The following is a 23,374-nucleotide window of genomic DNA, read 5'->3' as shown; positions in this document are numbered from 1 at the left end:
AAATATATTTACAAGCTGTGTTCTTTTTCTATTCTGAATGGAAATAACTAGTTTGAGGCCCATAAAAAATAACTAGTGTTACAATTTAAGATTACCTATTTTGCTAAACAGAAGGCTGTCTAGGAACACTAGCAAATCTTTTTAATTCCTTAGAATACTTATCTGAGTATTTTTGAGAAAGGAAAATGGAGACAGTTGTCTAAAGTTCTATCTTCAGATTACATCACGGACCTTGGAGTGAAACCAGGTGGTCTGTGGGTGGCTCTGGAATGTTGAATTGTTCATCTTTGCTTTAGTTTATGGTTCCCTAATCACTACGTGAACATTAGCTAATTAAATCTATTTTCTGAAACTCTCCAGTAATAAGTGGAGATTAAGAAACAGTCTGTAATCTGCTTTAGACTTGGAATCTTCTTTCATGAGACCAACAGAATGGCTAAAAATTTGAAAATGGCAACAATTGGCCTTGGAGAAAGAGTAAATGCAAGCATCATTTGTTCACGTGGTGAATTTAGTAAATGGAGTTTGATACAATCATAGCGCCCTAACAAGACCAGTAGCTATTAAATACTAAAGTGCTAAAATTCCAGATGGATCTCTTTAAGCAATAATAGAAGTGCAGGCTCCGATGCTACTGACCTTTGGTGTTCTTCGGATCACTCTCTCACATACACATACTCACAGACACGCATTCACACTCATAATTTTCTGGGCAATTTGCCACCTTGCGTGCCCTCTGGAGCAATTTGTTTTTTCACTGATAAAAGTTTCCTGGTGGGGAATTTAGTTGCAGAGGGGTTAAGCCAGTCTAAGGCTTGCTAGTGAGCAAAAAGACATATCATATGAAACAAAGTTTTAATTTTTATTTTACATATTTATACATAAAACTTTCAAGGAACCCTCTGAATCCAACAGAATGTTAATAGCACATCTAAAAAGGAACTTCAGGTAGTCAACATTCACAAAATGTTGAAAACTGAGTAAAATATACATATTACGGAGAGCTACAACTTCACTACGAGGCAGGCATGTATTTTTTGACTTGTATAGCACCGTCATTTACAGTTCTTCTTTAAAACTACAGTGAAGAATGAAAAGTAGTCAATGGGAAAATACTGTTCCAACTTAAAATCTCTAAACAAATAAAAATAAAGTTAAAACTACTCTCTTTTATTAACCATGATTTGTGGTGGTGTCAGTACTGTACATTTTTTGTAACAATATTTTATTAAAATGCCTGATATTAAGTGGCACAAGTAAAAAATTAAAATAAATTAAGAAGCAAAGGCCAATCACTGGACATTAAGCTTCAGACATTATCAATGACTAACACTGATATTTGTTTCTGCGCCACCTTTAGCAACAGCATTTTTACAACCACAGAAGCAAAATAAATTCTAGCTTGTTCTCTGGTTGAATGGCTTCTTTTCACTTTGCAGGCATTTTCTCTGCCATGTGCTTCTGCTGACTTTCAGCATGTCTGTAAAATAATTAATACAATTCTTTAGCATTATGTAGAGAGATCCAAACTGCTTTTCAATCAATAGCTACAGTATCCTGCAAACTGAAGTTCAGAGTTACTGACAGTGAAATAGATGAGAATCAAGAAAAAGTACCGTATTCAAACTCTTTGAACTCTGATTTAAACTCTTTAATTTTTACATATTGTGTATGATTCCTTTTATTTAGTAAGCCACTGGATGAACCTGAGACTTTTAGACATTACTACTTTTAAGAAGAAAAGTTCTGTTTGAAAATGAAAATAAACAAACATCTGGGATACTTTTATCAACAAATATTAAATACGTGTCTTCCATGGGTCCTGGTACTGGGGATTTGATGGTGAGCAAGACAATGAGGTCTTTGTTCTCATGGGGAATATGTTCCAATGGAGAGAGACAAGAAAGGAATAAATAGCAAACAAGGAAATAACAGATGGAAATAAGCACGAAGCCAAAAGTCGAAACAAGGTATTATGGTAAGAGTAACTGAGTGACTACTTTATCTAAGGACACATGCAGACACAGACCTAGATATTAACTAAGACTCCTGACAGAAACCTGGAGCCAAAAATCTAATTCACTCCTGCAAAAGCCAATGTCTAACAAATGGCAGGTCTTTGTGGATGTAAAGATATTCCATGTTTGCATGTTTTTCCCCCCAATTAATCCTAAGGGCATGGTCTTGGCAGTGAGGATAGGGTGAGTCTTCTTATTTATAAAGCTCTATTATGGGCCAGGTCCGGTGGCTCACGCCTGTAATTCCAGCACTCTGGGAGGCTGAGGCTGGTGGATCACCTGAGGTCAGGAGTTTGAGACCAGCCTGGCCAACATGGCAAAACCCTGCCTTTACTAAAAATACAAAAATTAGCTGGGCATGGTGGTGTGTGCCTGTAATCCCAGCTATTCAGGAGGCTGAGGCAGGAAAATTGCTTGAACCCGGGAGGCGAGGTTCCAGTGATCATGCCATTGCACTCCAGCCTGGGCGACAAGAGTGAAACTCCGTCTCAAAAAACAAACAAACAAACAAACAAAACCAAAAACAAGCTCTATTATGACCTGTGAACCCAAAAATAGGCCAGTGAAGCAGCTAGACAGTGGGGCAGAGGTAGACAGTGGGGCAGAGGGGGAGGAGTGTGGCCAAGCTGTTTACATCACTTGAATGGTCACTTCTCAGAGAATGATGGGGTTTGAAGGCTGCAAAAGACAATGGTTTTAGAGGACGATTTTAGGAAATGATAAATTTGGCAAGAGAAAAACATCTAGGGCTGTGGTTTCCAGCTATAATAAAAGGTTTAGGAATAGTTTGTGTGTGCTGCCTGGACTTGGGTAGTCAGTGATGTCAAGTTGAACTCATTGGTTTTATGCAGAATGTGTCATATCAGGGAAGACAAACTACAAGTACTTTCAGAAACAGGGAAGTGACAACAGTGTCCTTGCCACACTCAGCAGCCCATAAATAAATGGCACTATTCAACTAACAATAAAGGTACTCAGGAAAAAGTGCCTTATCAATAGCTCTCCATTCCTTAAAAAATCTGTCCCCTTTAGCAGACCTGTTGATGTATAACAAGAATCAAACATTTTCATAACTAACTCATATGCCTCACTTAAGCAAATCCAGATCAAGGTATTTTGATGCCCGGTGAACTTGATTCCACTGTAGCTAATTACAGTTCTCACAGCAATTTTTTAAATATACTACTATGTACACGTACGTGCACACACATACTCCTATGCACATGCACACACATACATCAAAAGGTTTTCTGAGAAGGAAAGAAGAGCAGATGGCACACAACTTCAGAAAATATTGAAAGTTGGGAAATTTTTTGAGACATAAATAAAATAGTGAATTTCATTAAAATTTTAAACAAAGGAGGGAAAGGGTTTCAGTCCATAAAACTAAAAGGTTCTTATCAGCAAGTTATGTAAGAGTCCCTATTAGGATTTGTTTCACTGAAGCCCCATCAGAACTCTTTTTTTTTTTTAAATCAGCAATTGCTATTGAGGGCTTACTATGTGCCTGGCAGGCCCTGTGCTAGGCTCTGGGGACACAGTAATGAATGAAAATGACATCACCTTTGTTTTCAGGGAATTCATAGTCAGGTTGGGAGAGACAGCAGACAAATGAAACACAGTGCCACTAGGCTCCACATGACAGAGATGAGATGTTGTTAGGAACACTGAGGAGAAGGTCTTAACACAGTCTTATGATTGAAAGCAGGTCACATAATTGCTGGTGCTATTTTGTAGACCCACCACACGGCTGTTCATATTCTGGAAACATGCCAGCATGGAATGACCCTGACACGCCGGGGTCAAATCCCCTGGGAACAGTCCTGATTTACATGGAGGTGTAATAAGTTTAATGCACTGACAATCCATACAAGGGGAGAATGAATGCTAAAGAGCCAAGTGTTTGGAGGTCAGAGAGGGCTTCTCCAAAGAAGCATCATCCAAACCTGTGGTTCTCAAATTTGGCTGTGCAAGAGAATTATCTCGGAGCTTTAAAAAAATTCTCATGCCCAGGCTAGCCCACAAGAATAATTAAATAAGAGTATTTGGGGTAGGATCCAGGCATCACTATTTTATAAGCCTCCCCACATGGTTCTGTTGTGCAACCCAAATTGAGAACTACTGATTTGAATGGACATCTGGAATAGTAAGAGTTGTACAGGTAAAGGGAAGAGGTGGACCACATGTCCCAGCAGTCCCCACAGCCATCCCCTCCGCCTTCTGAGATCTGGCTGCAGGACTCTGGGGCTGCTGCCTTTAGGGATGTTTAAGTATCCTCAGGTCCCTCCAATGAGGAAAGTTACTTTTCTGCAGCCAGGAGCAGGTGTAGAAGCTTCTTCCCACCAAGAGGCAGGCTAGGCAAGGACATCATGCCCCTGGTGCCCATGGTAGGACTGCTCCAATTCAAAGAATGCCTCCAACACCTTTGAATTAGTGACTCCTCTCCTTTTAACTCTATGGTTTTGCCTGCCCTGTTTCCGATGGTCACACCATCTGAAGGTTATAAAAACATACACTGCAAACCTAAGTATCAGCCTAACACTTAGAGAGAAGAGGAGGGGCCTCTCACCATCCTCCTTGCCAAAAAGAAATGCCAATACTATTCTGAGAGACGGAGAAAAGATCTCTGCCGTCACAGGTAAATCATAGTTTATAAGAGTTTATATATTTTTCAAAAAAAATGTAGGTCCTGATTGTATATTTCACCATTGATTTCCCATAATCTTAACACCTGCATGCAAACTTCTTAAACTAACAAAAAGGGGATGTTTTATAATTGCTGGTGGTGTAGTGCCTGAATACATCTTTAGATGGCAATAATATTATTTGAGTGTTATTGTGATATTGCAGATGCAGGCAATTATGTTCAAAGAGTATGAGAAGGCTTACTGTTTTGTTTTGTTTTTGGCTAGGGATAAGACAATATAATATGTAAAACATACAAAACAGTGCTGCCCGTAAGTCTTAAAAAAGAAAGCTTAAACATATTTTTCCAGCAATTATTTTGCTACCAAAACTATTTTTTATATCATTGCATCATTAGACAATTATTTTACCCAGCATTACACATTGAGATGAGGTCCTATGGTAGGTGCTGGGAGCAATATTATCACTACATATGTTTTCAAGCTTCTCTGGGATTGTTGTAGATCATGTGTTTAACTCCTTACATCATTGTGCCAAGAGGTGTTCCTTCTTTGGAGAGCCTTCTACTCTCTAAATACTATTTCTGGGATTAACAGCAATTACTGTCTTTTGGTTTAAAGATTCCATATGGACTGTCTCAGAAAAGATGCCATAGTAAATATGTGCTCATAGGAATGTTTACAGTATTCCATGTACTTTATATACTTACAGTGACATGCTTTCCTGCAAGGAAATCTACAAAGAAATGCAAAATTTTGACCAGCATTAGCCTAGTTTCCTTGTCCCCTAGGGAGGGAAGCATTCTTTTTACCTCTTTACAAAGAGGCAGTTGGAGCAAAGCCCAGCTAAATACTCAAGTCCTGGAGTTTCCCCATGGTGAGAACAATCTGGTGGCACTGTGGCTGCAGAGAGATGCCAGCGTCCCTGCCTTCTGGGCATGGCAGAGGCGATCAAGAACTGGATCATACAAGAGCTTGTGCTTCGGAGAACTCATCACATGGCTGCTTGTGCTGGAAACATGTCAGCATGACATGGCTTATGCCCAGCTTCCCAGGGGATAATCCTTCAAGGTAAAGTCCTCCAAGACCAGAACTACTGACCTGATTTAGGTGGAGATGTGAGAAGTAATGTACTGACAATTCATCACAAGTGGGGGATGGTTGCTAAAAAGCATGCATTTGGTAGAGACAATGGAATTCTGCTTCCCCTCCATCTGAACAGCTGGCACCAGAAAAGGCTAGGTGAGTTACTCATAGAAGTAGAGGAAGAAGTTCTCTCAAGCTAGTTTTTGCCTAATTCTTAGATTTGCCTAATTCTTAGATTTCAGACCACCCTGGGCTTCTTTTCTTCTTTGGCAAGAGTGAAGCCACACTGACCTGGTCAAGTCTTCGATGTCCACCAGCATGGCATCCTGCTCTGTGTGCAGCTCATCTCGGATGAGAAGCAGCTGGACCAACTCTTCATTCAAGCCTGTGGCAAATAAAGAGCATTTAAAAACACATAAAACTGCCTCCAAGTCAGAATGTAAACTATTTACCAACCAATATACACACAAACAGCTACACATAATAGGAAAGATATTTTTGTAAAAGGTTAGACATCTTATGTTGCAGAAACACGTTAGTTTTCATAATTATAGAGGTGTGGGAAGAAAAGGAGTAAAGTAGGAACTATTTCCAATTACCTTCATATTAAGGTGGGAAAAGAAATGGTTAGCTTTTAGGAGAATAGCTTGTTAGAAAAAGCAGGTTTTGTTTTGAAGAAATGTGAACAACAAAGCCTGGAGCACATTAAGTTTTCCACCCTTCAGCTTCAGGATGCTCCTGCCACGCTGACAGTCAGGAGGGGCCCCTCGGGGCCTGACTACTACATCAGATGCCCAGCTGAAAAGGAAGGTATGTCAGGGATGCTCAAAGCCTTCACATGGCCCTAGGAAAGGAGAAGCCCTATGTGCAGGTTGTTTTAGGAGAAAGTATTATCTGAAGATATTGGAAAGTCAGATTTGTGATATAGTTAGATGTGCAAGACCTGAAGAAATAACCCCTGAAATTTCTAAACAACAGGGTGCCAAGGAAAATATTACTTAAGACTTATACCAGGAATGAAATCTATAGAGATGGAAATCTCTCCTCTCCTTTCCTCTCCTCTCCCCTCCTCCCCTCCTCCCCTCCCCTCCCCCCATCCCCTCCCCTCTCCTCTCTCCTCCGCTCCCCTCCCCTCTCCTCTCTCCTCCCCTCCCCTCCCATCCATCCCTTTCTCTCTCTCTCTCTTTCTCTCTCTCTTTCTTTTTTTGAAATGGAGTCTCACTCTGCCACCCAGGCTGGAGTGCAGAGGCGTGATCTCGGCTCATTGCAACCTCCACCTCCCGGGTTCGAGTGATTCTACTGCCTCAGACTTCTGAGCAGCTGGAACTACGGGCATGTGCCACCAAGCCCGGCTAATTTTTTGTATTTTTAGTAGAGACAGGGTTTTGCCTTGTTAGCCAGGATGGTCTTGATCTCCTGACCTCGTGATCTGCCCGCCTCGGCCTCCCCAAGTGCTGGGATTACAGGTGTGAGCCACTGCACCCGGGCCCGAAATATTTCTAATCTTCCTGAAATCAGTGCACTGGGTTAATTGGGCTCCTGCCACCGAAGAACATGAACAAGCAAAGGCTCTCTCTTGCTTTTTCCCTCGGAGAAGCTAAGCATTACAGCTGCTAGGCTCAGCCACATGGAAGAGAGTGCCCATCTAGCAAGAGCTCTGGGCAGGGAAACAAAAGATAGAATGGGGGTGATCAGACAGGTCCCCCTTGGAAATACTTTTAGATATCCTGACTTCAAATGATGCATTTATCTGCCTTTAGGTCAAACTAGTTTCCATTTTTAAAAAGAGAGCCAAAAAAAAAAAAAAAATCACACAAAGAGGTCTAAAATTTCATCTATTCCTCAAAAAGACTAGATGGCAATTTTAGTGTTGAAAAGTCTAAGGAAGATGTTTTAGTGGTAAAATATCAGAAAGCGTTTTTAGTCCTTGAAAGAATAACAACTCTAGTAATTAATTTTCAACTAAAATTAAAATGCAGTTGTAGAATTTTTTTAAAAATCCTGTGAATCTATGGTTTCTTAATCAAAATGTTTGACCCTTTCTCTTAATTTTAAAACAATATTCGATGTGTTAACTTGGCACTGAATATATCCAATTTTTTATTTGGATCTTGTGGAAAAATTTCATTTTTTCCAGTGTGCACTTAGGTAGTCTTTTATACTGTCACTTAGTAGAGTGTTTACATATCTGAACCCTTAATGCATATAACTGTTTTTCTAATATGAAGTTTTAAGCTTTTTATTATGGAAAATTTTCAAACTGCTACAAAAGCAGAGATAACAGTTTAATGAATTTCCATGTATCCAACTAGCTTCAACAATTATCAACTCATGGCCAAGCTTGAATCATTTCTCTCTCTGACTTCTACTGGATTATTTTAAAGCAAATTCCAGCTATCACATTATTTTATCTGTAAATGCTTTAGTAGGTATCTCTAAAAGACAGGGGCTTTTCTTTTCTTTTCTTCTTTTTTGAGATGGTGTCTCGCTCTGTCACCCAGGCTGGAGTGCAGTGGTGAGATCTCGGCTCACTGCAAGCTCTGCCTCCCGGGTTCACGCCATTCTCCTGCCTCAGCCTCCCGAGTAGCTGGACTACAGGTGCCCGCCACCACGCCCAGCTAATTTTTTGTATTTTTAATAGAGATGGGGTTTCACTGTGTTAGTCAGGATGGTCTCGATCTCCTGACCTCGTGATCCACCTGCCTCGGCCTACCAAAGTGCTGGGATCACAGGCGTGAGCCATTGCGCCTGGCCAGCTTTTCTTTTTTAAATTCACATAACTGTAACACCTTTATCACATCTAAAATAAATCAATCTTTACTAAAACATTCAGTTAGTATTCAAATTTCCCTGTTTGGCTCATAAATGCTCTTTTCTTTTTATAGTTGGTTTGTTTGAATGCATTTGGTTGGCATATCTCTTGAATTTCTTTTAATCTGTAATACCGTATAATTATACAGACTCATTCCTCCCAGGGGCTGAAGAGATTGTGAATTTGTTGGCTTAACCACACTGCCTAAGTGAGAATGTTCTCTCTTTCATCAGGGCAAGCAACTGCTTATTCTCTGCATGATCAATCATCTTGAGTGACCACCACTTACCACTCCCTGTGGCCACTTCTGTTAGAGGTCTTTCTTTATTCTGGGGAGAAAGGTCCGTATTTTGTCACCCTGTAATTTTCACATATTGGTTCCACATACTTCCACCACCTGGAGTCCCAGGAAATGTGTCTAATTTGATTTTATTGATGATGATGATACCTACGATGAATGTGTATACAACTAAAGTAGAAAGTATATTTGTATAGCAAATGACTTGTAACTACTGAATTGTGTTCAAGACACAGGTGTTGTAAGTCAGGTACATGCACTGTGCTAGGAGCTGGGGATTTAAAATAAATAAAAGGGACCTGAAACTATTGTGAATCTCGAAAAATTCTTAAAGCTTCTGAACATTTTACAGCTAAAACAAACAACGGCAACAAAAAAGAGCCTTGTGATTCTCTTATTTTCGTTGCAATCACACAGGAACCCAATGAAATGTTGTATGAAAAAACTGGACCAAGGAAGTAGCACTATCCCATGATGTTTTACATTGAATATCCTATTTTCAAGCATATCTTACACTTACTTTCTATCTGGGAATGGAGATCATTGACTATCACTTGTAGCTGCCCAATAGTCATGTCTCTCAGGTCGGTGGGTTTTAAACTTCTTTTCATCAAGCATTCACTTATATGAGGCATGTGTGGCAGCTGAAGATACAAAGGAGAAGAAACGGAGGAGTGAATAGAGCCACAAACACACTGAACGTAAGACCCAGTTTTCTCTTAAAAGACCCACCCATCCACCCACTGCAATTCAGTGATTAAAAGCTTTCCCAGTCTGTGTCTTTCCCAATGTGGGGCCCTACATCCACACTACATTACCTAATATGCAATTGGCATCAAAACACAACACTACCAGCATCAAAAGCTTTTTGACTGGTCTTTAATATGGGTTGTGAGTCAATGTTATAGCCACAAATGAATTACCAAGGAACATCAATAATATCAATGACATGGAAAAAATTAGTATCAGCTACTATTTAATAATTTATGCCATGCTACAAGCACTGTGCTATGTGCTTTGAATACTTTATCTCACTGAATCCTCACAATCATACTCTGACACAGGCATTATCATCCTCATTTTATAGATGAGAAAACTGAGACTTAAGTAACTTGCTTAGAACTTCATAGCAGGTCAATGGCAGAGCTAGACTTAAACTCCAAAGTCCAGGACTCCTATTCGCTATGCTATATTGTCTTTATTGAAACATGAGAATGAGAATTATAGCAATAGTAAGTTTGCCAAGACCAATAGGTTCTTAGACTGAGATCGCTTTAAAGGAATTTAAATATTCCCGTGGCAGCTAATATTGTTGCAAAGAAACAGTAGATATCAATCAAGAGCAAACTTTACTTTTGTGAAATCTATTGCTTATGTATTTTTCAGTGCTACGGTAGGAAGGAAAAAGAAACAAACTTAATCATTTCTCAGTGACAGGACTTTTTACAAACTACCTTAGAGAAACCCAAGTTTGCATAATTCTGGGAAAGGACTGGGACAGTGTCAACCATTTCCGGCCCCCAAACACTTGCTTGCATTTCAGCCTTTGCTGCTTACAAGATCAGCGACGGGAGACTTTTTCCTGTTCTGTTTCTCCACTTCTACTTGCATTTTGGCCATTGGTTTGGCCATGGCAAGAGCCATTTTGGCTTCAGCTTGCAATTTCTTTTGCCTTGTAAGGAAGTCCATGTCATCCAAGGATTCAGACTCCTCTTCAGTAGTGTCTCTATCAGAATAGGAAGAACTCTGTTTGCTCTGCAAAGGGAAAAAGAGCAGCCTGAGCCTTCCATGCATGCCAACTAGCATCCACTTAGAGATGGGCTACAACATCCTCTGAGCCTTCTCTCAGAGCAGCTCAGAGTTCCCTGCATTAATGTGACTTGCTGCTTGAGTTGATAAATCTCAAGTAACACAAAAAGGGTCTAGTTTAAAATAGATTTTAGCATAAACAGAGAGAGCAGTATAGTTAATAATGAGAAATATATTTACAACAATCTTGAAATATGTCTTTGATTCTTGGTCTCAAAACTTTCCTGAAGTGACCAGACATAACAAAATATTGACTCAGAGCCAAGGCCCTATGGAGGTTCTTTGCGTGGACAGGATCTCGGGTATCCAATGATGTTCTGATGCTGCACTGCACTCAATGACAACAGTTTCCTCTTTGTTGGTCTTTGGTAAAAAAGGCTATAGACAGACCTCACAGAGAGGAAAGAATTCCAGCAACAGGCACCCATGATTATTCAGCCAACTTCTGTAATGGGAAGGAAAGACATGAGCTCATATTTCTAAGCCCAATAGGGAAGAACTGGATTTAGCTTATTTTCTCTTTATAATTTTTAGAGCATATCTAATTTCTCTCTCTCTCTGATATGGTTTGGCTGTGTACCCACCCAAATCTCATCCTGAATTGTAACTCCCACAATTCCCATGTGTCGTGATAGGAACCCAGTGGGAGGTAATTGAATTATGGGGGTGGGTTTTTCCTGCACTGTTCTCGTGATAGTGAATGAGTCTCACCAGATCCGATGGTTTTAAAAAGGTAAGATGTGACTTGCTCCTCCTTTGCCTTCCACCATGATTGCAAGGCCTTATTAGCCATGTGGAACTGTAAGTCCATTAAATCTCTTTCTTTTGTAAATTGCCCAGTCTCGGATATGTCTTTATTAGTAACATGAAAATGAACTAATACACTCTCTCTTGTTAGAGACAGGGTCTCATTATGTTGCCCAGGCTGGAGTGCAGTGGTGTTATCATAGCTCACTGCAGCCTTGAACTCCTGGGCTCTGGTGATCCTCCTGCCTCAGCCTCCTGAGTAGCTGGGACTATAGGCACCATGACCAGCCAATGTTTGTATTTTTTATAGAGACAGGGTTTTGCCATGGTGCCCACGCTGGTGATTTCTCTAATGGTTTAATATGAAAATAGTTATTAACTTTAAGAAAGCTTATCTATCTCTATTTTATTACAACTTTGACTTTTTAAGAAGGCTTATGTATCTCTATGTTATTACAACTTTGACTTTTTAATCATTGTCAAATTTTAGGAGCATCCAATTCCAAGAAACTTTTCTTTTTTAATCTCTGAAATGTTTGTTCCTGATTCACAACAGAAAAGAAGCTAAATGGCCCGGAAATCACAACAACAAGCTTCAGCTGGTGCTGTTTGGACTCACCATGGGAGACAAGGGGGTGTCCAAGCTGGTTTCAGTCTTACTGTCATCAGCATCACTGTCCTTATCACTGCCACTGTCGTTGACAAAGCATATCTGCAAGTTCATCCCACTCTGCAGTCTGGGCAGAAACAAACAGGACACTAGTTCTACTTAGCTGTTTGTTATTTGGCTTCAGCCAATAGAACTGTCTGATTTTGCTAACAGAAAGTAGTCTTACGTGTTCTTCACATGGAGAAGTGTGCAACCAATATTACTCTCCACATATAAATAACTCTTAGTAGAGGATTTTCCAATGTTCTGTGAGTTTTTTCCTTGCCTGTTTCATGGTAAGTGGAAAATAATTTAAGGCCACATGTTAGAGCACCCAGCACAATGCCAAACAGACAGTTGGCGCACAAAAAAATGTGTTGAGTCTTTGAGTTTACAGTCCTGTCAATCAAGATGAATGGGGTCCTCGGGCAAATAAGGCTGTGTGGTGTCATCTAGAGAACCCGCCCAGGGGGACAATCAAAGACTCTCTCACTGGAGCCAGCATCCCAAGGCCACAGCTCTCTGAAGAAAGACTCCTTTTCTCCCAAATAGACAGAATAGGGTCATCTGAAGGAAATCTTTAAGGCAGTTGCCAAAAGCCAACCGAGGGAGCTCATTTATATCACTGAGAAAGAAAAACACCACAGGTTCACACTTAAAAAAATGTAAGGAAGCCCCAAACCCAGGTAGGAAGGTGCAGCCTTAGAACACAGCAAGGTTCTGCAGACCGCCTCCTGCACACAGAACCTCAGGGACAGAGACCTTTGGGAAGCCATTATATGTGTGGTGAATCCTGAAGCTCCAGGGCTGCTGATGTTGGAAGCACAGTCACAAAGGGTAACCTGGCCATGTAGCTGCCACTTGCAGGCCAGACTGCACAGCCAACTTTTTGTCCTAACCTTCTTTTGAAGTTGAACACATTTCAATACTGTTTGGTGATAAAGCGTTTTTAAAGAAGTAGTTTTCCTAGCATCTCTAGTAGCCCCAGTCTCTGTGTAAGCTTAGGGAAAGAAAAGGCAAAAGGAGGTTCCTACGCAAGAAGAGAGCCCAAGGAAGCTGACCTAAGCCAGGTTTAGGGCAGAGGATGCTGAATTTCTCTGGCATTATTACTGCCATAGGAAGAGATGCTAAGAACAACTTACCTGAGATTTGACTTTTCAATTCCAATGGTAGGAATGCTTTGTAGAAATTGCTCAGATCACTCATTTAAAGTGCTTCTTTTATTGAAAACAACACAGAACCCAGAAAAAGAAAATCTGATTTAACACGGGAACCATAATTGTTATGGGTATGCACTGCCACCTATTGTTAAATTCTATAATTACTGAAAATCCCAGCTTACAACCCCTGTAAGAAAATGCAGTCATTCCCTCAGTCTGCCCAGCTGTATTTGCTCCCTACCCTCATGGCACAGGCAAGGGGGAGCCAGGCCCAGAGCTAGGGGTTAGAAAGCAACACACCCCACTCTGATCATCTGAAGGTGCTTGTAGTGAGCTGAACTTAGGTTCTGAATCTTTACTTCTTTCTCCAGGCACTTTACAAAAGCTCTATGACCCTCAGTTTTCCTCATCTGTAAAATGGGTTGAATAGTAGCAAACCCAGTGTTATGCAGGAAGGATTAAAATAGTTCATTCAGAGCTTAGTGCAGGGCAAGTGACCTGTACATGTGAGTTGCTCTCCATTCTCTACTAATAAAGTCTAAACAAAAGAAACAAAATTTTAGAGGTGAAGTGACTCTCTAAAGTCACTTACTCTAATACTGCTTGTCCTGTCACAATAATCCCTGATGTAGAATCAACTGAGACAACACATTGTCTATTAGGCAGTTCGTTCTCCTATTGAGCTGGGATTTGCCACCTTTTTACTTTTACCCATTAGATATACATACATACATAAACACACACACACACACACACACACACAAACACATATATTTTTTTTTCTTGGAGAAATATAGTATGTTCAGGTTACCCTTTGATTCCATGCAGGTTTAGAAATTTTAATGTCTGTCAGTCTAAAAAAATAAAATCAACCCCCTTTTAATAATAATACTCAAGATCTATGGATTGGAAGATGGTGGAAAAAAAGCGGTTAGCAAATTAAAAACAGACACATTTTAAAGACAAACCCTAATTTGAATCTAGGATTATGTAGCATTTTCTATTTATTGAATAAAGTCTTGAGAAGAAGGGTCCGGCTACTGGATACACAGATTATAAAAATATAAAATAACCCACAATACAAAATACAAAGCAAAATAAAGTTTACAGTGTCCAGAGATATATATTTTCACTCAGAAGAAAGTCTGATCATAAAGTCTGTTGTTCTGCTGCCACGCTGACTTCTTTTTGAAGGATTAACCCAGACTTAAACATCCCATATAGTCTAACTCAGGAAAGGAAAGAAAAAAAAAAAAAGTTGGGGGAGATTTAGTAGTCTGTGTAAAATAAAAAAACGCCGCAGGTAGAAATTCAGAAAATCGCCTTAGTAGCACATTATCCCCATGGGAAACTGAAGAGAGCTTCTTATAGGGTGAGACATAATTCCTTATAGTGGTAATCACCAAGAATGTTACTCTCAGGAAGAGGAAATTATATGACATAACAGCTAATGGTTCAGAGGGGATTTTAGTAAAGACATCTTAAAACAAGCTCAGGTTTCAAGAAGGATTTGTTTGCTTTTAGCCTTTAAGCAGGTTTTAAGATGAAGTCAGCTCTTAGTGAAACTCAACCACAGCTCCCAGGCAGCCTGAATGGATGAGTGGGGCCACCTGGTGCTGCTGAAGGCCTCTGTGCCCAGGGTGGAAGAACAGATAACCCCTGTTCCAGGACCCTGCCCACCCTGGGAGACATGGCTGTTTTTGAGGCTCACATCTGAAAACCGAAGTTCCCTGGGCCTCTGTCCCTCACACTGCAGTGCATCTGGCTGCCCTCATAATCAGTCTTGCAAAATTCAGGCTGCAGGGTGCCTAATTTACCTAGATCTCTCAAGCACAGTCTGAGGTGAAAACAAAACACGATCCTCATCTTGTTAATTAGATATATAATTTCAAGGTATCCAATTCAAGGTTACTTGATGTTTCAAGTGGCATTTAGCAGAGCACTGTGCAAAGGCTGCTGGAAGTCAGCCTTGCCTGTCGATTTCATTTCTGAAAGGTCTGTCCTGGTTATCCCAGAAAAGCTCTTCTCCCTTACACACCACAAGGCAATTAAAAACAATGCTGCTGCCCGGAACTACTGGCAGGGAGCACCAGGAGTCTGGAAAGAGAGTATCCTTGATGGAGAATGCCCAGAAACATGAAGAGATAAAGACTAAGTATGTCTCCTGGACATCTCAGTGTGAGCAGGAGTGGCCTCTGTGTGACAGTGCCTACTGGCCAGGAGCAGGAGGGCACTTGGTCGGGAGGCTGCACAGCAACCACGTCTGCTTGGCATTTACAGTGAGGAAGGCTGTTATTTAGAAGACACTGGTGCTGACTTCCAACTACTGTTACCAGGGATACTATTAAAATATGCACAGGAGTTGAGATGATGGCAGAGATGAAAAGTTTTTAACTACGAAGAGAGTATCTCAAAAACTCAGCCAAGTGGTAATATGATTTTGTATAAAGGTAACATTTCTTTCAAAATACAGGGACAAGAGCAGTTTATTCCCTGAGAGAAACAATGCCACAGCCCTAAAGTTTGCTGGTGACTTCTAGAAGAGCAGTGGTCATTGTGAATCGGGTCTTTGTTCTTGGCTTTGGGTTGCAGTGACCGGGATTGGGCTGGTCTGAGGCCAGTTCTGAAGCCTGGAACTACTTGCTTTTTTCTGATTTTAGAAATGGGAATCTCCTAGCACCTGCTTAGACCACTAGTATCTACGTATAAATGTTCAAGATTCATTGGTAAGATTTTTATCCCCCTGTCCACAGCACCTTGGTTCACTTTACTTGAACTGTTGCATTGAATTTTAAAGTATGTTCATTTACATTCTCTCCCGGGGCTGTATAATCATCTGTGGATTACAGGCAAGATATAGTAACTCAGAGAAGTCAAATGACTTGCCCCAGACCTGCGACAACCTCTTTATAAAAATGATCTCAATTCTTCCTCTCCTTATACCCATCTCCTCTGTAATGTGACCCTGCAGCTTCTCCTATTAAGAAGTGGAGTCTATTTCCCTAGCCCTGGGCTGGCCTTGGAACTTGTCTTTGCCAGTAGAATGCTGAGGAAGTGATGGTATTCCAGTTTCCCCCTCAGGGAGCCCTGCCACCACCCTCAGAACAGGTCCAGGCTAGCGTGCTGGCGGTGTAACTTCGTAGCATAGAGCTCAACCGGCAGTTGTCTCAACTGAAGCCCTAGACACGTGTGAGAGCCCAGCCACCTCGCTGACGGGAGATGATTGAGTAAGCCTGTCCAAGCCCAGCTCAGATCAGAACCACCCAGCTGACCTATAGGATCCTAAGGAGAAGTAAAGCTTGATCATTGTATGCTATACTGACATGGGTGGCTTTTTAAAAAAATTATGCATCATCATCGTGGCAATAGGTAACTGGTACAGGGTCACAAAGCAAGAGGCTACAGGCTGGACTTCTGATTTTAGAATCCAGTGGCCTTTCCCTTACACTACACTTAACCTCAGATTTGAATTTATTAGATCCTTTCTGTATCTGGCAATATAATTTTAAAGGAAATATGCCTCCTATACTTGCTTATAATTTTAAGGCAATTGTATGGCTTTCCTTAGGAAACAGAATAAAAGGGAATGTCCCATACATCAGGGACTTCAAACATGCATTGCTCATTATCTGCCTACAACCAGTGTGGCTCGACAGCCATTGGTCCTGCTATGCCATTCATTACTCAATATACCCAACAAGTTTGTGCCTGGGTCATTAAAATGTATTATTTCCATTTATTTTAAAGGATCTTTGATGCATGATTCAAAGATTTTATATATAATGAATAATTGCCTATATTTTTATACTATATCTTGTTCTGTTTCATGAGAATTTCAAAAGTGATGAAACATAAAATATGGATTGTAACTACTCAAGTAGCTATAAACACATTTCATTTTTCCGAGAATCTGTCATGAAGAAAGAATGTGAGAACAATTGAGGTTTGGGTAAGCTTTAGATGTACTGCACGTGTGATGGTGTCTCTATAAAATGTGTTCAGTTAGGTTAAAATGAAGTACTGCTACTCCTTGTAAATTGTAAAATAGTTTTCCCATCCTGCAAACTCTGCCCCTTTCCCTTCTTTTCCCTACTGACTGTTCCAGGTTGATATTTACCTTGAGTTACAGAAATGCCTATTGCTACTTAAAAACACAAAAAAAGAAACAAAAAGCAAAGTTTCTGTCTCACAACATTTGTTATGAAAATACAATGCTATATTTTAGCAAATAATGCTGGTCCAACACAAATCATCATACACACACAATGACTATAAATGATTTTTATAACTATATAAGGTAGAGAACAAAGAGTTACATGTTCATCCATGCATTCATTCATTCATTCATTCATTCATTTGATGATCAGGCAATAATAGTTCTGTAAATTTCATGGCACCAACAAGCTGGTGCTGAGTAGCTGCTGTCCCTGTCAGCCAGGGCACACACTTTCTAGTTTGCTGCAGTCCCCAGTATTCTCTATTGCTTTTTATCTGCGCTACTTCACTCACTTATGTTTCTTTTTGGCTCCTGAGGGCATTTTATGGTTCACAGCCCCTATATTAAGTGATGCAAATAAAAACTAGGTCTTCTAACAGATACCAAGTGCTTGGATCATTAAGTCACAATGTATAAATAGAAATCTGGAATACACAGAGCATTGGAAGGGACCTCAAGAAACACTTAGTAGAATCTCCCTGTCTTACATGTGGGAAAATACTTTTGCTACCTGGACATTAATAAGGTGTTAACCAGAAGAGTGAAAGAGCAGAGAACTGCAGAAGGAAGGAGGTCTTGGTGAACTGAGGTTGGGAGGAATAAATACAGGAGACAGATAGAAAAGCTGACCCTCCAGTAGTTATGTGCCCAGAGAAGTTATGGGTAGTTTCTAACTATATGCCAAACAGAAGATTGGGGAGGACATTATGTCTCTTTATATTCTGTCCTGATCCCCACCTTACAGGACTCAGGTGTTTGGCTTCCTCAGCAGAAGCTGATGAAGGCAGCTCCAAAGGTAGCTGGAGTGTGAATGGCCCTCTCTGGGTTTTCTCCTCCTAATCTTATGCATACTCTTTTTCTGCTTGCTCTTCTAAGACTAGTTCTGGACCCTTCCATCTGTACATGTTCACATGATGGCTGGTAAGCACACCAGCCATTCTGTGGCACCACATAGCCACAGAATCTCCTCACTGACTTAAGCAACTAATAGAAAAGGGAAACTACCACTCACCAGCTTTTCTTTGGAGGAACATCACCCCTGTATCCTAACCCAAATCTCCAGAGAGCTATAAATACTTGCATTCCTCAGATGGCTGTTGGTTCCAATTCTACATCAGTGTCCATTTCCTTCACTAATGACCACTTTCATGTAATTAAATTTGGAATTATAGGATCTTAATGTTGGGAAAATGCATTTTCAACTGAAATGTTCTCTAGCATGAATGAAAGACCAGAACAAGGCCTCTTCTGATACTAGGAATAAAACAGCCATCTCTCGTAGGCACCAAATGTTATTTACTTCCCTCTTAAATAAGGCCAAGTAATTTCCAAGTAACCTGTATTCTGACATTAAAAGTTACTGTTTTTGAGCATCTACTATGTGCCAGGCATTTTACTATTTTACGTCTAACCCTCAGATACACATGAAGCAGGCACTGTGAACCCTGTTTCACATATGAGAAAACAATGGCTCAGAGAGGTTAAATTACACAATATCACAACACTGATACTTTAGGAAAGTCCATCTTGAGATGTCAGGGCACTTTAAAAAGGAGGAAACAAATTCATTAATGGTAGAAAAGAAAAGAAAGATTAAAAAAAAAAAAGAAAGAAAGCAAAACAAAACCAAAACCAACACAAAAAGCTGGCAACAACTTAAATGCCTAATACTAAAAGATTGATAAAGTATATTATGGTGAAATATATGATGGGCTATTCTGCAGCTAGTAGAAATACTAATCTTATAAATAAGGTTAGTCCAATATTATTAGATTAGATGAAAGTTTCCGACTGTTAAGTAAAAGAAAGTAAGCTAAAAACAGTACCTATGCTATAATTCCAATTTTATAAACAAAAATATGGAGATTTATGCATAGAAAAAAAGTGAGGACATACACCTTTTTTTTTTTGGTGAAAGAGATTCAGTTGGCTTTTGATTTTCCTCTTTTGAGCACCTCTGAGGTGCTACATATGGGCACTTGGCAGGAATTTATTTATTTTTATTTTTATTTTTTTGAGACAGAGTCTCACTCTGTTGCCCAGGCTGGAGTGCAGGGGTGAAATCTTGGCTCACTGCAACCTCCACCTCCTGGGTTCAAGCGATACTCCTGCCCAAGCCTCCTGAGTAGCTTGGACTACAGGCGCCCGCCACCACATGCGGCTATCTTCTGTATTTTTAGTAGAGACAGGATTTCACCATGTTGGCCAGGCTGGTCCTGAACTACTGACCTCACGTGATTCACCTGTCTTGGCCTTCCAAAGTGCTGGGATTACAAGCATGAACCACTGCGCCCGGCCTTGGCAGGAATTAAAGAAAAGGAAAGAACATGACCAAGTTGATGATTAGCATTTGTGTGTTGGAGAAAAGGTGACTAGATCAGTGTTGGATAGCTGGAAGAAGATGGCTATGTGTCTGACTCAGCCATGTCTATGCAGGGACTGACTCACACATCAGTCAGGCTGGGCTTTTGTTTTTGGCAGGGTGCTGGGGGTGGTGGGAGATCAGTGGGCAGCAAGAAACATATTTTCTTATAAGAGAACATTTCTGTGGATGGACTCTGATTCAACTGTTGACATCCCTCCTCAATCCAGTCTTGATTTCATTCTCCTCCTTGGGTCTGCAGTAAATTATAGACTCTAACGTAATTGATATAAATTTAACTGTTTGTATTTTTAAAGCCATGCTGCCTATTTATTCTGCTCAGCCCAGACAGAGTTTAAACATCTATCTACCCCACCTGCTGATGAGTTTCGGCTGTTGAGGCAATGAAGGTTAGAGAAGAAATACTTGTCCCCTTCCAGACCTTTGAAAATGTTCATGCGGACTGGGTAAAAACATGACAGCGGAGAGTCAGTGCCTGTGTGTGTTTCTGAGGCATATTCCTGAAGTAGGCGAAAATCTTAATTGCAAATTATTTTATTCTTTTGACCACTAAAGCACTGCTTTACCACTTTTTATGTTCATGTTTAGAAACATTTTGGGGCCACCATTTAGGCTTGGTTCCATGGTAAGTTTCATCTCAAAAACATTGGCTTTCATGATTTAGTTCGTGACTGTTTGAATTCTAAGCAGTCATGAAAAAGAATGCAGTGGATCGATAAGATTGCATTGATTCTATGAAGCGTGGTTATTCACATTTTGCAGTCTTTATTTTTTATTTTTTGAAACAGAGTTTTGCTCTTGTCACCCAGGCTGGAGTGCAATGGCATGGTCTTGGCTCACTGCAACCTCTGCCTCCAGGGTCCAAGCACCTCTCCTGCCTCAGCCTCCTGAGTAGCTGGGATTATAGGCGCCCGCCACCACTCCTGGCTAATTTTTGTATTTTTAGTAGAGATGGGGGTTTCATCATGTTGGCTGTGCTGATCTTGAACTCCTGACCTCAGGTGGTCCACCTGCCTTGGCCTCCTAAAGTGCTGGGATTACAGGCATGAGCCACCGCTCCCGGCCTAAAATAGGGATGTTTCTCAGCTGCTGTACCTCAGGTAGGTGGTGGCATGATTGCGGCACTTAACCCTATCAGCCCACAAACCAGGTAATAATCCCCAAGGAAGAGGTGGGCACTGGATGTCCACTCATGCCTTCTGACAAGAACAACAAAGCTCCAGCATCAAACCTTGCAGATGGGGGGACGATGGCTTGGAAGGTAACGCACTCCATCTCCCGATGACCCAAAAGCTGAGACATGACAGCTCTCAGGTAAAGTGGTTAAGTGGAGAGTTGGACTGTAAATGTGAAAAAGTTTTAGGACTGCATTTGCCAACGTGTTTCACCTTTTCTTCCTCTTTTTGTGCACAAGAAACATATGATAAAAGTGTATGTCCAAACAAGTCTAAAATGACTCAATAACTAAAATAAAAACTCTAAGTGTTAAGAAGGCATGTGTCACCGTTTAAATGGCAGTGGTTTTTCTTTTTTAGCGGTACATAAAATAACCATTTGTCTTACAATCAATAGTGTCTAAGAGTAAATAAAAAGGATAACGAAATACTGTAGCAACACCTACTAATGCAGCACTGACTCTCGTCCAGGCACTCTTCTGAGTGCTTTGCTGGTCTTCCTCACAGTAACCCCATGAAGTAGGCACAATTATTACCCCATTTTACAGATGAGGAAACTGAGCCACAAGTGAAGTCATTAGTAAGTGCTAGTAAGTGGCAGAGTCAAGATTCCAAGCCAGATCCTCTGGTTCCCAATACCCCGCTCCTACCCACCACGCTACACTGCCTGCCTAGTGAACAGACCCGAAACATATGAGTGAAAAAGCATGGTGATTAACAGAGCATGTGGATACACCACCTCATGATCGATGGTGGAAGAACAAATACAAATCCTGGAACGGTGACTGTCTCTGGTGAGAGAAACAGGGAGACTGGAAGAATGGGGGACAAATATGGCAGGATCTGAGCTTTTTATAGTGTTTTCAATGACACTGATTTTCTAATGCCATACATAAATATTCTGTCTACTTAGAAAACACTTCACAAATTATAGCCATTAGATCTTGTTTTCCTCTTTGTAATCTGTTGATTGCACTAATGGTTTCTGTTCTCATCAGAAACCTCTTTCATGGTTTGTTTTGTTTTGTTTTAGAGACAGGTTCTCGCTGTGTTGCCTAAGCTATCCTCAAGCTCCTGGGCTCAAGGGATCCTCCCATCTCAGCCTCCTGAGTAGCTGTGACTACAGGCACATGCCACTGTGCCTGGCCTTCCATGGGTTTTTAATGCATGCAATAATCTGAATGAGAACAATCCAAGCAGAACAGAAAATTTTACAACAGGATTGAGTAAAAGGATGGTGTTAAATCTTAGATAACATGGCTCACCTGCAGTCAGTGAGAATGTTTTCTAGCAGCAGTGAATACTTTTGTGCACTCTCAATGGAGCCCTGTCACGTGAGCTGAGTGTGTCTAGACACATGTATGGGACCACTGTCCAAAGAGAATGCAAACTACAGTAATAAAGTCATCAGAGCTTGTCAAAGATGATGCACCAATGAAAAATAATTCCTAGAAACTCTTTTAATTAAACATTCAGCTGTCCACTAGAGCCATTTTTAAATATAAAATGCAGCCCTGTGGTCTTTTTCTTCCTGCCTCCCCTTCTTTTGCAATAGCTCAGGCAATTGAATTCTCATTGGTGATAAAAAAAAATTCATAAGACAGGGTACAGCTGGTTATGCCTCTAGCAAGATGTCAAATTCAGCTTGCACAAAATTAATTGCACCTAATTAAACCAGGGTCATTGGCGTTATTGTAAAGTGAGGCTATTTATTAGACAAAGAAAATTTCACAAATACCAATTTGCTTTTCTTTCAAGTTTGTGAAGGAGAAGAATTGCTTACATAATTAAATTTGTTTTGCCATTTTAATCTCGTTACTCCTCAAAAGATCCACTTCAAATCTTGCTTCACTTTTGAAATTGTTTAATATTTTTGAATACTGGAAGTAATCCTTGGAGGAAGGCATAAAAAATGATAGTTTTTCTTTCTTTTTTCTTTTTTTTTTTTTTAAGATTACCCAGTGGCCTTTCAAATAGTATAAAAAAAAGAAGTCATCATTAGCTACCATTTGCAATGACACACACCTTGGAAATACTTATATGAAGGGTTTTTAAAGCAAATCTTTAGTATATATGTATGAGACCAATATGAAATGTTAAGGATATGTTGCATGTTATAAATAGGTTGCTACAGTATGCATCTATTATTTCAAGAAAGATGCCACAGACAGGCAATTTCACTGAGTTGGAACTAGACAACCTCTTTCCTCACTAACGCTGGGCAGATATAACCATTCTGCTTACTTCTTCCAGAAAATCATACAAAAATTATTACTGTTAGAGACAAAAGGATGATTGACTTTCTTGGCAAAATGATGCTGGTTCGACCTGTGATTCTGTGGCACATTGTATGTACAGATTCTCAGTTCCTCACTT

At 40.4% G+C, this 23,374-nt stretch overlaps 1 protein-coding gene across 5 annotated transcripts in view; it reads right to left on the bottom strand.

The window, feature by feature from the left end:
• Positions 1–836: 836 nt before the first annotated feature.
• The window catches only part of LOC100602238 (schwannomin-interacting protein 1), a 592,588-nt gene continuing 570,050 nt past the window's right edge, over positions 837–23,374 (bottom strand). For 3 of the 5 annotated variants that reach the window (XM_030822764.1, XM_030822763.1, XM_012510766.2), the window contains 5 exons: positions 12,035–12,152; positions 10,417–10,614; positions 9,380–9,503; positions 6,041–6,134; positions 841–1,480 (listed from right to left, as the gene is read on the bottom strand). In XM_030822764.1, coding sequence (XP_030678624.1) covers positions 1,429–1,480; positions 6,041–6,134; positions 9,380–9,503; positions 10,417–10,614; positions 12,035–12,152 — 586 coding nt within the window. In that variant the 3' untranslated portion in view covers positions 841–1,428. Of the gene's footprint in view, positions 1,481–6,040; positions 6,135–9,379; positions 9,504–10,416; positions 10,615–12,034; positions 12,153–23,374 lie in introns of all 5 variants that reach the window. The other 2 variants (XM_030822762.1, XM_003256362.3) reach the window with 1 other exon arrangement.

The sequence above is a fragment of the Nomascus leucogenys genome, chromosome 11 (genome assembly GCF_006542625.1).
Source record: "Nomascus leucogenys isolate Asia chromosome 11, Asia_NLE_v1, whole genome shotgun sequence".
Classification (NCBI taxonomy): Eukaryota; Metazoa; Chordata; class Mammalia; order Primates; family Hylobatidae; genus Nomascus; species Nomascus leucogenys.
The sequence above is the reverse complement of the archived record's forward strand: the minus strand, read 5'-3'. Positions and strand labels throughout refer to the sequence as shown.